General features: G+C 42.0%; 1 protein-coding gene across 1 annotated transcript in view; it reads left to right on the forward strand.

The window, feature by feature from the left end:
* Positions 1 to 15,840, forward strand: part of LOC308672665 (fatty acyl-CoA hydrolase precursor, medium chain-like) — a gene marked incomplete at its 5' end in the record, with an annotated part of 43,440 nt that overhangs the window by 22,988 nt on the left and 4,612 nt on the right. Inside the window, 3 exons of the mRNA XM_081335720.1 lie at positions 2,177 to 2,317; positions 11,664 to 11,753; positions 13,643 to 13,790. Of these exons, the coding sequence (XP_081191846.1) occupies positions 2,177 to 2,317; positions 11,664 to 11,753; positions 13,643 to 13,790 (379 nt within the window). The remainder of the gene's footprint in view (positions 1 to 2,176; positions 2,318 to 11,663; positions 11,754 to 13,642; positions 13,791 to 15,840) is intronic.

A 15,840-nucleotide genomic window follows, 5' to 3' on the forward strand; every position in this document is an offset into this window, starting at 1 on the left:
GGATTAGGAGTTTCTGTTTCCTCTTCCCACAGCTCCCCCCCCCCCTGCTTAGTCTGTGGCCACCTGGCATCCAGCGAAGCCAGGCTGAAGCGCAGGAGGATGGCAGTCCAGACACTAAGGTTGGTCGCCAAACCTGTCATTAGTTTGTTCTTAGTTTAATGTTTAATCCTAGTTCCATTTTTCCCCAGTGTGCTCTTTGACTTTTAGTACTAAGGCTTGCAGATCCTCTGGATTTGGGGCTATCAGAGCAGTGTTATGAGCTCCGTGCAGGTTGCTGATCTTTCTTCCTCCAATTTTACAAACCAGACGCATCTTCTTCCGACCCAGTTTCTCTTCATAGATATTCAGCAGGCAGTTAAATAAAAGACTGCAGTCAACTGCAGTCAAAATCTTTATGATTTGCTTTTCTCAGGCATCAAATGTCTATGAATTCCTGGAATTTCTTGGATATTTGTGCCATTTCAGTCCCTTGACTCCTTCTGATTTTCTGGGATTTCTCAAAGATTCTGCCAGGTGATCAGGACCTGGTGATCAACTGCCAACTCAGATGATTTAAACTCAATCAAAGGAGGTCCTCCAGACCCTGTTTCTAACAAACAAACTGCTCTTCACAATTTTCCGGTGGAACATATCATTTTACTGTATTTTGGAGAAAACTGAATCAAAATAGGAGATAAGTTGCATTCTCTTTTCTTGTTAGCTCAAATTAAGGGATGAAAAAACCCCTTTTTCTTTTTTTCTTTTTATTTAAAAAGTTTTACAATACATTTTGACTTTAATCCCCCCCTTCCCCACCCCTACCTAACCCTCCCTATCCCTCTCCCCCAATCCCTCCTCCCCCCCCCCCCGACTTCCCAGAGCTAAATACAGGGTATAAAATCAAAAAACAAACATAAGCACCCCTATGTTATCAGCAATTTAGTTCTATCTCCCTCTAGCTCATATAAAATGAATACAAACAATATTAATATTACAAATGAGGTAAAAAAGAAAAAGAGGAAAACAAAAAAGAGCTTTACTCAAAATAGATTTTCTTAATCCCAGTCCTTATTCATATTAATTTCAAAAAAAAGAAAAAAAAACTTTCACCTACTATTTACATTCTCCAACCTTTCTCTAATTTCTAAACAAATTCTCAGTTACGCGCCAAAAGCGCCTATCTCTATTAACCTTAATAATCTCCAACCAAACTAAACTATGATCAAAAATAGTTCTTGCATGTATCACACCAAATGTCTCGCATTTCCAAATCATCCTTGAGTTCAAATAAAAAGAGTAAAAAAAAAAGGTTTAAGCAGTCTATTAGACAACTTGTTGTTAATTAGGAGCAAAAAACCCTTTTTCTTAACACCCTTTGCAAGCAGCTCATTCTGAAAGCTTTCCTGACCCCAGCAATAAAGTTCTAAGCTACCTGTAGACACGTCTCCTCTTTGTCTCGTGTGCATGCTCTTTTTGTGGTTTCTCATCTTGTGGTTTCTCGTAATATTATGAAACCATCCAGGCTTCTGCTGTCTTCTTCCACTTTCTCCTACATTGAAACCCTGCTCACGCGGTTTGTTTTTTGTTTTTGGTATCTTCTGTTTTCTCTTTACCACTCGCTCTAGCTTCTTCCAGGGGTCGGTGTGGTATGGGTTGGTCTGCAGCATTCAGAGCCTGCTGATCGCTCTATAATAATCATTCACAAAACCTTTAGGCTGCCCAGTTCTTAATGACTCCGATCACGATCAAAGACCTTAAATGAAATCAATAAAAATAAAGATAAAACATGTGAAGGATAATGAAGTCACAGTCTCCCTGCCCCTTGCTGAAGAAAGAAGCGCCCTTTCTTTCAACATCTGGGTCCTAGAAGATTGTGCCACATCTGCAATGTGGGGATAAAGTCCTTCTGACCCCTTGAGAGAGCAGGACAGGTGCAAAGCTCAAACGTCGCGTAATACCTGGGAAGAGATCTTTGGGCTCAGACCGCAGCTCTGCAGCTTTGGGCCAGGTTGCTTTAAGTTTAACCTATACAGAGGCAGGTAGGCAGACACTGATTGATTGAGTGACTTCTCCTGTTTCTTAATCACCCATCTCCCTCAGGGATAGCAGAAGTTTAAGTTTCTTAATTTTTAGTAAGCCTCAAAGTGAACATCTCTGTACCTTTCCAGTTTTGCATTATTGTAACATTTTTTTTCAGGAACTTCACCTTATCCCTGCAGTCGTTGATGGAGAATTCATTCTAAAAGCACCAGAGGAACTATTGGCCTCCAAGGAGCTTCATGCTGTCCCATATTTAATTGGGGTGAATAATAATGAGTATGGATGGATGCTCTATGGAGTAAGTTTTTGTGATTCACAGTATACTTTACTCCCCAATAAGTAACTCTAAGAGCTTGGGAATATTTTGAAAATAGCCCAGCAACATTGTCTTTCCTACTTTCGGCATTTCTTAAACAAATCTTGAGTTGAGTAGGAAAGAGCTGCTGTGTGTGTGTGTGTTTGTTTGTTTAATGCATCCCCCTATGAAAAAAGGAGAATGTGGTTTCCCTCGTGGGAAAAGTATGACGGTGATGCTGCAGGAATGAAGTCGAGGCTACTTGCAGCCTAATTGCCACTGAGATGCTGGGCAAACTCTCTTCAGTGCACTGTGGGAAAATTAAGTCACAACTGGTTTTGTTGGAGTGATGAAATTTCCATTTAACTCAGAAAAGATATCCATGATCACTCGTGTAGGCTACTGATATTTGCAGCATATTTTAATGACAATTCATTTAGGTTTATAAAGCCACTCAGTTCCACACTTGTCTCTAAGCAGCATTTACTGTAGATTAAAAGAAATATCTAGAAATAAGCCAATAAAGCAATTAATTGAATATAATGGGGGAATTATTTATTAGGTGCTTTAATTCTAATATTACCAGTACAATAGTTGCTAAGCCTCAGATGCCTGTTTTCCCAGACTACCTACAGATGCCAACTATCCCAAAATTCTGTCCGATTTGTTCTCCCTTGACAAGATCAGAAAAAAAGTTTTAACTCTAATGACCCAGGCCAGACTGACTAGGAAGGTGCCTAGAATGGCTGAAGGAGCTTCAGAGACTTTTGATGACTCAAGCATAGAATTATAGACTTGGATGGGACCTCAGAGGTGTAAGAATGTTAGGTTAAATAGGGGAATTGAAACAAATGTTATATATGTTTGGTGCCAGGAAAAAAATGATGAAAGGAAGTAATAAATTCTGAAAAATATTGAAAAATAACAAGATGCTGGTGTAGCTGAATATTATTTACTTCTGGATCGCCTGTCCAGTTTGTATACAAATTGGGCAGAAGCTGTTATAAGAGAATAGAACAGAGCTGGAAGGGACCTTGGAGGTCTTCTAGTCCAGCCCCATGCTCAAGCAGGAGAACCTATACCTGTGGTGGCAAACTTATAGCACGTGTGCCAAAGATGGCATGCAGAGCCCTCTCTGTGGGCATGTGCGCCGTCGCCCCAGTCCTAGGCCTTCATCTGGGTTTTATAAAACCTTTTCGCTTTAGGCCTCCGCTGCCGTGTGCAAAAAAAAGTTTCAATCAATCAATCAATTTCATCTTCTTGCAGGAAAAAAAAAAGATCTCGCAAAGTTGGAATTGATTGATTGAACTTTTTAGTCCCGCCCAGTCTGCCATTACCACCACAGCCATACCCATCCAATGGGCCACACCCACCCAATGGGCCATGCCCACCTGGCACCCGACGATACATAAGCGGGTTTTGAATTGCAGTTTGGGCACTTGGTCTCTAAAAGGTTTGCCATCACTGACCTATACTATCTCAGACAGGTGATTGTCTAGTCTCTTTTTAAAAATCTCCAGTGATTTCTGGAGGTAAGCTGTTCCACTGGTTGATTGTCGTCACTGTCAGGAAGTTTCTCCTTAATTCCAGGTTGCTTCTGTCTTTGATCATTTCCCAACCATTGTTTCTTGTCCTGCCCTCTGGTGCTTTGGTGAATAACATGACCCCCTATTCTTTGTGGTAGCCCCTCAGATACTGGAATACTGCTATCATGTCTCCCCTATTTCTTCTTTTCTTTAGACTAGCCAAAACCAGGTTCTGCAGCCGTTCTTCGTACATTTTTGTCTCCAGGCCTTTGATCATCTTAGTTGCTCTTCTCTGAATTTTTTTCCAGACTCTCTGTGCTGCCACCACGTGGCTGTGTGGAGAAATCACAATGTGGGCAGTCAGACCCTCCTACCCTATGATGTATTTCCTTTTCCCTCCCCTTTCTGGGATGGACTTCCTCCTCCTTTGTCCCTTACCTGCAAACATGGGGTAACTTTGGAGAGGTGTGCGTGCACCTCCACCTGAACGGGCGGTGGTGCCACCCATTTGCACACCTGCTGCTGCCGGTTTGGAAAGCTGCCACGGCCAGTTTGCAGAGCTACCTCCTTTGGAGGAAGGCGGCAGCTCTGCAAACTGGCCACGGCAGCTTTCCAAAAGGGCAGCGCCACCGCCCGTTCTGAGAGGTGCGCACGCAGCTCTCCAAACCTTTGGAGAGGTGCACGCGCACCTCCGCCCGAATGGGCGGTGGCGCCACCCGTTTGCATACCTGCTGCTGCCGGTTTGGAAAGCTGCTGCGGCCCGTTTGCAGAGCTACCACCTTGAAGGCAGCAGCTCTGCAAACGGGCCGCAGCAGCTTTCCAAACAGGCGGCACCACTCTCTGTTTGGAGAGGTGCGCGCACACCACTGCCCGTTCGGAGAGGTGCACGCGCACCAGGCGACTGGGAGCCGCAGGAGACGGCTTAAAGAGCCGCATACGGCTCTGGAGCTGCGGGTTGCCGACCTGTGTCCTAGTGCAAGATGCAAAGAATAAGGCAAAAATCTGTATTGCTGAACCGCAGGAGACCAGATCCCATAGAACCACATCAACTAAAGTCACAGTACGCTCTACTAGATCCTCTTGCTCCAGGACTTCAACAATAAGTAACAAGTTGGCAGAGGCACGTGCACACCTAGAAGCAAAGAAAGTACATGCTTCCTTTGCCAAACAGGAAGCAAAGATGGAAGCACAGGAGAAAGCCCGTCGAGCAGAGATGGAAGCACAGGAGAAAGCCCATCGAGCGGAGATGGAAGCCCAGAGAAAAGTCTGTCAAGCAAAGGAGGAAGCCCAAATGAAAATTCTGCAAATAGAAAAGGAACGAGCAGCTGCCCTGGCAAAGCTGAAGGTCCATGAACAGGCAGCAAAGAAAAACACCAATGTGGAGTGTTCCATCCCAATAGTACTGGAAGATCCGATGGAATACACCAGTCAATAAGTGTTAAAGCATAATGTTTGCAATGATGCAGAGCCATCTTACACACTGTCTACAAACATCACAGAGACCCCAGAACTGCAAATGCCTGTACTCCTTCAGCATCACAACACAAGTGCATTCTCTGCACTTCCCACTCACCACTCAGGGACCACAGAACTGCAAGGGCCTACACCCCTTCAACAACGCAACACAGGTGCGTCAGCTGTGCTTTCTACAGACAGCACAGAAGCCCCAAGCCTGCCAAGGCCAGCACCTCTTCAACGCCCAGAAGCAGGTGCGTCAGCTGTGCTTCTTACAGACAGCACACAGACCCCGAGCCTGCAAAAGCCTGCACCTCTTCAACGCCCAGAAGCAGGTGCACCAACACTTCAAACTGCACCACCTCTTGCCAACGACGTAACTTACAGCATTGATCAACGGTTGAATCGACAGCCAGCACAAGCTTTAGAGAATACACCGCAGCTGAATGCTTTTACAACATTACTCTATCCTGGTGTACCTCATCCTTATTCACCAGAGAATCTCCACAACCAAGGGGCCCAACAAGTTTCCTTGGCATCAAGGAGTGAGGGGTCAGACCATTCTGACCATGCCAGGTTCATCAGTCACCATGCCTGGACGAACAATGACCCCAGCTTCAACTACCCTGAATCCAGTGTGCCTGCTCCATCACCATCACCAAGGTATGTTAACACAGCAGCTCAACACAAAGACTCACATGGAGTTGTGTCTACAAGAAAGACGGAGTGATTCAGGTGGTGGCAACTCACATCCTGTACCATCTCCTCCTAAATGGACTGATTCAGGTGGTGGGGATGAAGATCCCAATCATCACTGTCCTATTCACAAACTGCTTCACCCTCTTAGAAAATGTCATCAGCTTAGAGCAATGACTATACAAGAGCGGAAAGAGGTCCTCCAAAAACTTGGAATATGCTACAGGTGCTATGCTTTATATGGTCATTTATATGGTCATTTTGCTAAAAATTGTAAAGCCTTTGTCAAGTGCACAGAATGCGATAGCGACAAACACGATACAGCTACGCATCCTGATCCACTTCCAGGCAATCCACAGCAACCACCTGTATCCAACCCTGCTTCAAATTATGGTGGGGAGCAGCATGGTGGGGAGCAACAAAGTCACGCTCCAGTCACCAATGTTTCACCGTTACCCTATCTTCAAGTTAGAGACCTTGTTCTGTTTAAGGACCAACGACCTCAAGAATCGAAGGGCACCAAAAACTTTCATCAGACCATCGCACAACTTGCCCTGCTTTTGCCCTTGAAGACTGAACTCGTCGCTTTTCCTTGTTGAATCCTGACTTCAAGAAGAAAAGTGATACAGACTATTGAGGCCTGAAAAGGCAATTGTTATTGTTGCAATATATATGCATGTTCTTTTATATCTTTCAGGTCTTGAACACAACTAGCAAACCCTCAGCCTGAAATGGCAGTTTTTATTATTGCACTATGTTTACTTATATATCTCAGGAGTTATGTCCTATAGAGACGTATGTTTATTTCTTATATTTCTCAGGTTTTATACCTCATATATCTCATGCTGATATTTATATCTTTCAGGTTTTATACCTCATATGTATACATGTTTATTTTATATTTCTCAGGTTTTTATGTCTATCTTAGGTTTATTACTTATATCTTAGGTGTTTTATGACAACAGCAATCACAAACGTGTATTTGCATTTTTATAACTACCGTTATTTTATTTATTTTATTTTTATTTATTTTAATTCCATTTATATCCCGCCCTTCTCCGAAGACTCAGGGCGGCTTACAAGCTTAGCAGTAGCCTTCATTCTATGTATATGCCTGCTTATTAGGGCTTTCACACACACCCCAGCGGCATTATTACAAAGTCAGCTTATTGCCCCCAACAATCTGGGTCCTCATTTTACCTACCTCGGAAGGATGGAAGGCTGAGTCAACCTTGAGCCTGGTGGGATGCGAACCTGCACTAATTGCAGGCAGCTGGTGTTACTTAAGGAGGCATTAGCCCACTGCTCCACCAAGGCTCTTTGGGTTGCAGTTTGTGCACTCGGTCTCTAAAAGGTTCGCCATCACTGGTATAGGTAGCACCTTTCTCAATAGTAGCAACTGTGAGAGGGATCTCAGAGTCCTAGTGGACAATCACTTAAATATGAGCCAGCAGTGTGCTGCAGCTGCCAAAAAAGCCAACACAGTGCTAGGCTGTATTAACAGAGGGACAGAATCAAGATCACGTGAAGTATTAATACCACTTTACAATGCCTTGGTAAGGCCACACTTGGAATACTGCATCCACTTTTGGTCACCACAATGTAAACAAGAAGTTGAGACTCTAGAAAGAGTACAGAGAAGAGCAACAAAGTTGATTAGAGGACTGGAGGCTAAAATATATTTATTTATTTATTTTATTTATTTTAATTCCATTTATATCCCGCCCTTCTCCGAAGACTCAGGGCGGCTTACAAGCTTAGCAGTAGCCTTCATTCTATGTATATGCCTGATTATTAGGGCTTTCACACACACACCCCCAAGCGGCATTATTACAAAGTCAGCTTAATTGCCCCCAACAATCTGGGTCCTCATTTTACCTACCTCGGAAGGATGGAAGGCTGAGTCAACCTTGAGCCTGGTGGGATGTGAACCTGCACTAATTGCAGGCAGCTGGTGTTACTTAAGGAGGCATTAGCCCACTGCTCCACCAAGGCTCCACCATATAAGGAATGGTTGCTGGAATTGGGTATGTCTAGTTTAATGAAGAGAAGGGTGAAGGGTAACATGATAGCAGTCTTCCAATATCTCAGGGGCTGCCACAAAGAAGAGGGAGTCAAGCTATTCTCCAAAGCTCCTGAAGGCAGGACAAGAAGCAATGGATGGAAACTAATGAAGGAGAGAAGCAACCTAGAACTAAGGAGAAACTTCCTGACAGTTAGAACAATTAACCAGTGGAACAACCTGCCTCCAGAAGCGGTGAATGCTCCAACACTGGAAGTTTTTAAGAAGACAGCCGTTTGTCTGAAATGGTATAGGGTTTTCTGCCTGAGCAGGGGGTTGGACTAGATGACCTCCAAGGTCCCTTCCAACTATTATTATTATTATTATTATTATTATTATTATTATTATTATTATTATTATTATTATTATTATTATTATTATTATTATTGTTGTTGTTGTTGTTGTTGTTGTTGTTGTTGTTTTGTTGTTGTTGTTGTTGTTGTTATTATTATTATTATTATTATTATTATTATTATTATTATTATTATTATTATTAAAAAATTATGTATTGGTCAGATGTAAAGGTAGACCTGCAGTGTGAAGTTTAATCAGATTTATTTATTAAATTGGGTTTAACTTAAAGGTAAATTAAAAGTAATCTGTTCACTGACAAAGTTTCAAATTTAATTTGTTTCAAGTCAATATCCATATTAAACTCCAAATGTAAATTTTTCCACCTTGTTTGACAACTTCTTAAAAATAATCTTCTACAAGCAACCAAATTTTGTTTTATTGGGCCAATTTCATTCCACATAGAAAGCTGACATTTCCACTCATTAAACTAAATGGGTATGCCAATGATAAATGTCCCAAAAGTTTAATAAAATGCCTTCATGTAATTTAAAGCCACACCGTACATGGTAACATTAATAGTATTAACTTATTTATTTATTTATTTATTTAATTTGTATACCGCCCTTCTCCCGAAGGACTCATATATACGTCTTTATATAATGGTATTATGTAATACCAAATGGGGAGTGTGCTGCCACCACGTGGCCGTGTGGAGAAATCACAATGTGGGCAGTCAGACCCTCCTACCCTATGATGTATTTCCTTTTCCCTCCTCTTTCTGGGATGGACTTCGTCCTCCTTTGTCCCTAGAGAATCTCATTCTCCATTACCTGCAAACATGGGGTAACTTGCAGACTCAATATGCAGTTCCTGGGAATACTACCATTTTCTAACCTTAGAGATACCTTGGAAATATCTTGGAAATGCTGTACAAAAGTCATCTGAATGCATCCACCTACTGTATTCAACTCTACATGCAATAAAGGTATTTCTACATGATAAAAGGTGTCTCTACGAGTTCAAAACTATCTGGAGAGATATGTTAATGTTAATGATATCTGTTTATACAGACCATAGAAGTCTTAACAAGAGATTAATTAAAGTACAACAGCCTCGATCCAGAATACTCTCAACATCTTTTTTTGTGATATAGTGACCAAAATTGGCTGCAGTATTCCAGGTGTGGTCTTACTAGGGCTTTATAAAGTGGTACTAATACTTCATGTGATCTTGATTCTATGCCTCTGTTTATACAACCCAGGAGTGTATTAGGTTTTTTGGTTGCTGCTGCACACGGCTGGCTCATGGTCAAGCGATCGTCCACTAGGACTCCAAGGTCCCTCTCACGGTTACTGTTTTTGAGCCAGGTTTCACCCAATCTGTGCTTGTACCTTTGGTTTTTCCTGCCTAAATGTAAAACTTTGCTTTTACATTGTTCAAGTTTGTCTAGATCTTTTTGGATCCTGAGTTTATATTTTGGGATGCTGGCTACTCCTGTCACTTTGGTGCCAGTTTGGCAAATTTGATGAGTTCTCCTTTAATTCCCTCATCTAAGTCATTTTATGCAGATATTGAAGAGTACTGGGCCTAAGACGGAACCTTGTGGTACCCCACTGCTTACTTCTCTCCATGTGGATGTGGTGCCAGTGAGGAGTACTCATTGAGTACGGTTTGTCAGCCAGATACAGATCCATCTGGTGGTGATGTTATTTATTCCACCTTTTTCTAGTTTATCAAGGAGTAGGTTGTGATCTACTTTATCAAATGCCTTACTATACTATACTGTACTGTACTGTACTGTACTGTACTGTACTGTACTACACTACACTACACTACACTACACTACGTCCACAGCATTTCACTTGTCTACTAGTTTAGTCACTTTATCAAAGAATGAAATCAGATTTGTTTGGCATGATGTGTTTTAACAAACCCATGCTGGCTACTAGTTATAACTTTGTTTGCTTCTGGTTGTTCGCAGATCTGCGTTTTGATTATCTTTTCTAGGATCTTCCAGGTATTGATGTTAAACTGATTGGTCTGTAGTTTCCTGGGTCTGTTTTTTTTTCCTTTCCCTTCTTGAACATGGGAACCACATCAGCCCTTTTCCAATCCTCAGGTAATTCCCTGGTGTTTTTTTGAAAGATATGGTGCAATGGTTCTGAGATAACATCTTCCAGCTCCTTTAGAACTCTGGGATGTAATCTGTCAGGTCCCAATGATTTATATTTATCAAGATCAGATAGGTGTTCTCTGACCATTTTCTTGCTTATTTTAATTTTTGTTTCTAGTATGTCTTTTGCAGTGGGTTTTTTTTTGTATGTTGGGCTATAGGTTTTTTTTGTATGAAGACAGAAAGGGAAAGATGCAAAGCCTCATGGGAAGGGTTTGGCCAAGGGTCCAAGAGGTGACAGTGAGCAACATCAAGGAAGGATAAGTCAGCTCTTTGACGTCCAGCACAGGGTGTCCAGACCAGAGGCTGACCAACCGATTGATTTGGATTTACAAAGTTCAAAGATGACTTGATAGAAGTAGAATCCAAATGAAAAAGGGTCAGCATGTCAGGCTCCAAAACCAAGACAGACACACTGCGATTCTTCTAAGCTGTTTCCTTTATTATTTCTTACCCATAGACAGAAATCTTGCTGAACTAAAGCAGATGGTTTGCACTATTAAACTTATATTCTGGGAACCACCAGGCAGGAGCTGTTGTCACCCTCTTTCTCACACTCAGGCTGCATGATCCAAACTGCCTTGTCTCTCTGTCCCTCCCTCCCCCCTCTCTCCCCCGGAATCTGCACAATCTTCCAACAACACCATGCCTTAAAAACAAAAACAAAGGGAAGCCAAATAGTGAACACAGTGGGGTGGGGGAAGGAACTACACAGTACACACGCCAGGCGGACAGGGGCACACCCTGGAATGGTTTTGAGGCCAGCAGAGGTGGGGCAGGGTGACTGGGTGTGTGTGTGGCAATTCCAGGGGCCATGCTTCATGGAGGGGGCGCAAAGCCTGCTTGTGGGGCAGGCAGGGGCAGCCTCAGAGGGCAAGGCGCTCACCGTTGGGTGGATGCATTGCACTTTAGTAATGTCATGCCAGGATTCTTTTATTAGCTTGTTTTACTTAAAAAACATTCATTTTTTGAGAATCATCCTCAAGCTTGTTTATAAACTGTTTTTATATGAATGATTTTAAGCGCTTATTGCACTGTGTCTACTTACAGTTTTACCAAATAGTAGCTCAGTTTTTATAATTTTTATAATTTGTGCTTCCTTAAGTTCAACTGATACTCTGAAACGTCTTTTTTGGATTTCAGTCTCCATTGGTAAAAAATTCTTCAGATATCGTAGAAGGCATGGATCGGGAAAGGATTGCAGCAGCGTTCCAGCCATTGGCCTCTATCTGGGTATCAGACAAACCATTTCCTACCTTCTTCATAAAGCTCACTTCGTGTGAATGCTAGTTGGTGCCTTGTGCATGGCTTGATCCTTCAGCCAGCCCTGAGGGCCTGGCCGGCCGTTCTCCTGGCCACGGCCACTGGAAGCTTTTCAACTACTGCTGACAGATTTAGCCTGGCCAGCCTTCTTCTGCTTTGCTGTTGTTAGTTTTGTTATTTATTACTTCTTTTTAAATTGTGTTGAATAGAATGGCTTGGCAAGATGGGAAGCCATGTAAGTCTAATTAATTAAAATCTGTCCTGAGTGAGCTGGATTTTGTGGGATGAAGATAAATTGACTATAATGAAGGATCTAAAGAGGGGATTGCAGACCAGCTGTGTGTTTCAGCCATGATATCTATTTTGTATATTTTTCTTGTTAATCACTTGATGTTTTGGGATATTTTTATTCCAGTTGGATAATTAAAGTCTGCATTATCACTAACAATAAAAGATTTTAATAGCTCGGTACTTCAACATCCTATCAGCAATTTTTAAAAATATTTTTTTTTAATTGCTGCCATCAGGATTTGCTCCCCAAATGCCCTTGATGGAATTGAGGGCTCCTGAAGGACACCCCCCCAAGGAAATCCAGGGAGAAAATGGCTGAACAAGGCCAAGCCAAGCCAAGCCTAGCCTCAGGACAGCAGCAAGTCTCTCTTTGGGATTCTCACCCAGAGCAGAGGTGGGATGTGATGGCCCACTCCAGCAGTCAAGGGTGGCTGAATTATTAATCTTTTACATTGCCTAATAAGATTACAGAGCTGCTAGCATATTTTAAATTAGAAGCAGGCTGCAATATATTACAATAATTTGGTCTAAAAAGGCAGACAATTGGGAGAATGGTGCAGGCTGCTCACAAGAAGCTACAAAAATTCAAAGAAACTTCAGCAATTTTCCCAATCTTTGTGTCATTCCTGTGGACACCTGAAGACTTTATATACTCTGCCTATTATTGGTATCAGGAACTTTGTCTCTGTTTTTACTTGCCTACTTCCAATATTGGTGTCAAATGTCCAGCTAGCAAATTGAAGAAAAGAACTCCTGGGACATTCCCAAAAGTAACACTTGTATTGAATAAACTACATTGGCACAAAAGAAGTAAAACCAGCTCTGGATTTCCCACACAAAATCCCCATAATTAAACTTGAATTCCCCTTTGGCTGTTCCCCCAGTCCATTGTGTTGCCCAATCGATTACGCTACTGTTGTTATGGGAACTGCCTGGATCGGTCAGGCACCTGTACAGCGTGGCCTTGAAGGGGGGAGCAGGGTCTCACAGCGTGCGGATGGAGTCTTGGCATTCCATTCCCACCCCAGACATTACAACCAACCCCCTCCCAATTGTTGTCAAGTTGAGAGTGGAGAAGAAACCAGGTGAAAGAGCGAATCATTCTTGACAATTGGTAAGCAGCCAATCAGATCCATCCTGGGCTGCATTCAGCACAACTGACTGTCTCTAATAATCAAGGGACACAATATTTTCAAGAATTCTACCTTCATCTTCTGTCCTGGAAACCAACATTTATACATTTTCTCATTCATATGTACATTTCCTCAGAAGGTGGCTAACCACATTATGTGTCACTAATTACGGTAGCTTTCCATTCTTTTTAATTGGAGCTTAAGAAATGCTTAGCTTTAAGAATAAAAATTAGAAATCAAAATAAAATCATGCTGTGATATTGCATGGCAACAAAGCTGGTCACTAAGCTCTAAGCTAAGTGGAAAATAATGTGACTGCAAAAGGCTTATGACCCCAACCGCCATTTGACTGTTATGTGAGACATCGGGTGATCGTGATTGTTCCAAGGCAAAATAGTGGTCAGTTTCTCAAGAGCTGTATTTTTTTCTTGGCAGAATTACCCACCTGAGGTTATGCAGATGATATTGGATAAGTATTTGGAAGCCACTGAAGACGGTATAGAATTACGCAATCGGTTTCAAAAAATGATGGAAGATGCCATCTTTGTCATACCTTCTCTTCAAACAGCAAGATACCACAGAGGTGAGTTAATGTACAAAGCCATAGGTTTTCCTAAAATAGAAATAGAGCAGAAATAGGGCAAAAGTGAAAGGATTTGTATAAAGCCCCATTGGGCTCAGTACTACATTTTTCCACTAGATATTGGAAAACCAAGGAATGGTCCATTCTTGGTCTGCCAATTATAAAATCAGCCTCTTCATCTGTAAAGAGCCTTGGTGGAGCAGTGGGCTAATGCCTCCTTAAGTAACACCAGCTGCCTGCAATTAGTGCAGGTTCGCATCCCACCAAGCTCAAGGTTGACTCAGCCTTCCATCCTTCCGAGGTAGGTAAAATGAGGACCCAGATTGTTGGTGGCAATTAAGCTGACTTTGTAATAATGCCGCTTGGGGTGTGTGTGAAAGCCCTAATAAGCAGGCATATACATAGAATGAAGGCTACTGCTAAGTTTGTAAAGCCGCCCTGAGTCTTCGGAGAAGGGCGGGATATAAATGGAATTAAAATAAATAAATAAATAAAAATAAAAGGTATTTTTGGTCACCAGTCAGTCCCAAAGTGCTCAGGTATAATTTGCTGATTATATGCAACAAACCAATAGGATATTAATTTCCCAGGTTGATCATGGAGCCTTTTTTATAAATAGCCATAATAATTGATAAAGCCTAACTTGTTGGAATTACCAAAGAGGAATCTGCTATGGTCACAGCAAGGGCTGCGTGAATTGGTGTCCATCAATCAGTGTTAGTTTTAGATACTTTGGAAGTGTGGAGCCCTCTCTTCCTCTTTTATGGTTTTTATCTGTACTCCTAATTGGGTTTTTTTTCCCCTGTGATTGCGACTGGTAACCAGGAGACTCAGTTCAGAATTTCTATCTGCTTTTTGTGGCAAAATAACTTAAAAATTAACTAACTTGAAGGTTACAAAAAATAGATTGTTTTTGTCATTTTTATCACTTTAACCATCTTTTGAGAAGCATTTTGTCAGAGATTAGAAGTAGTTTGGACCCTGACCCTTTTCAGCACTCAGTCGGTGGCATTTTTTCTGTTGTAATAAATCAGGAGGGGAAAACCACCGTTCTGCACCTGGAGGGACATGAGCTGAGCTAGTAAGGAGGTTTTGGTGCCTGGCATTCTTTCTCAAACCAGAAGAAATTCCAAATCAAGGAGGCACATTGGGCACTGAGTCCTTGATAAACTAATCTGCTTTTGCAGATTTCTCTGGAAAAAAAATCAACTGGAAGCTGTGGATGCATTTCTGGCAGTGAATGCCTCTCTCAGTGCAGAAAAATGCTTTGGCCATCAAAATACCACTTAAAACAAATATTCTTTTTAATAAGATGAATCAACCCTGGTCATAGTTGAATAAATCAAAGCAAAGCCAAAGTTCTAAAGCACTTTGTGTAGAGACAGTGTGGGAAAATGGAAAAGAGAATCGATTCCGCCTTAGCCAGATCCACCTGAGTTGCTTTTTTTTATTTTTTATTTTTTATTTTAATCCCATTTATATCCCGCCCTTCTCTGAAGACTCAGGGAGGCTTACAATCTAAAGCACAAATCAATGTGCTTAGCAATAGCCTTCATTCTATGTATATGCCTGCTTATTAGAGCTTCCCCCCCCCAAGCGGCATTATTACAAAGTTAGCTTATTGCCCCCAACAATCTGGGTCCTCATTTTACCTACCTCGGACGGATGGAAGGCTGAGTCAACCTTGAGCCTGGTGGGACGCGAACCTGCACTAATTGCAGGCAGCTGGTGTTACTTAAGGAGGCATTAGCCCACTGCTCCACCAAGGCTCATTTTTTGATTAATTTGGAAGTCTAAATAGTCCAGAATAGACTAAAGGAGGACTTCTCTTGCTTAGTTTAGAGACTGTAGACATAAAGATTTAGAATAACTGCTCAAACTGGGGAAGAAGTCCTTTTGCTGTGCATCATCACAAAGTACAAAGCAGTGACGATCATACAGACCAGGGCAATATCACCTTCTACCCGGCCCAGTGAGGGTAGCAGAGCATGTTCAGACCTGGGCTTCCTAAAATCCTTTCCGGTCAGGCATCCATTTTTTTGACTGCTGG

Source organism: Vipera berus, assembly GCF_964194415.1.
Source record: "Vipera berus genome assembly, chromosome: 10".
In the NCBI taxonomy this organism is placed as follows: Eukaryota; Metazoa; Chordata; class Lepidosauria; order Squamata; family Viperidae; genus Vipera; species Vipera berus.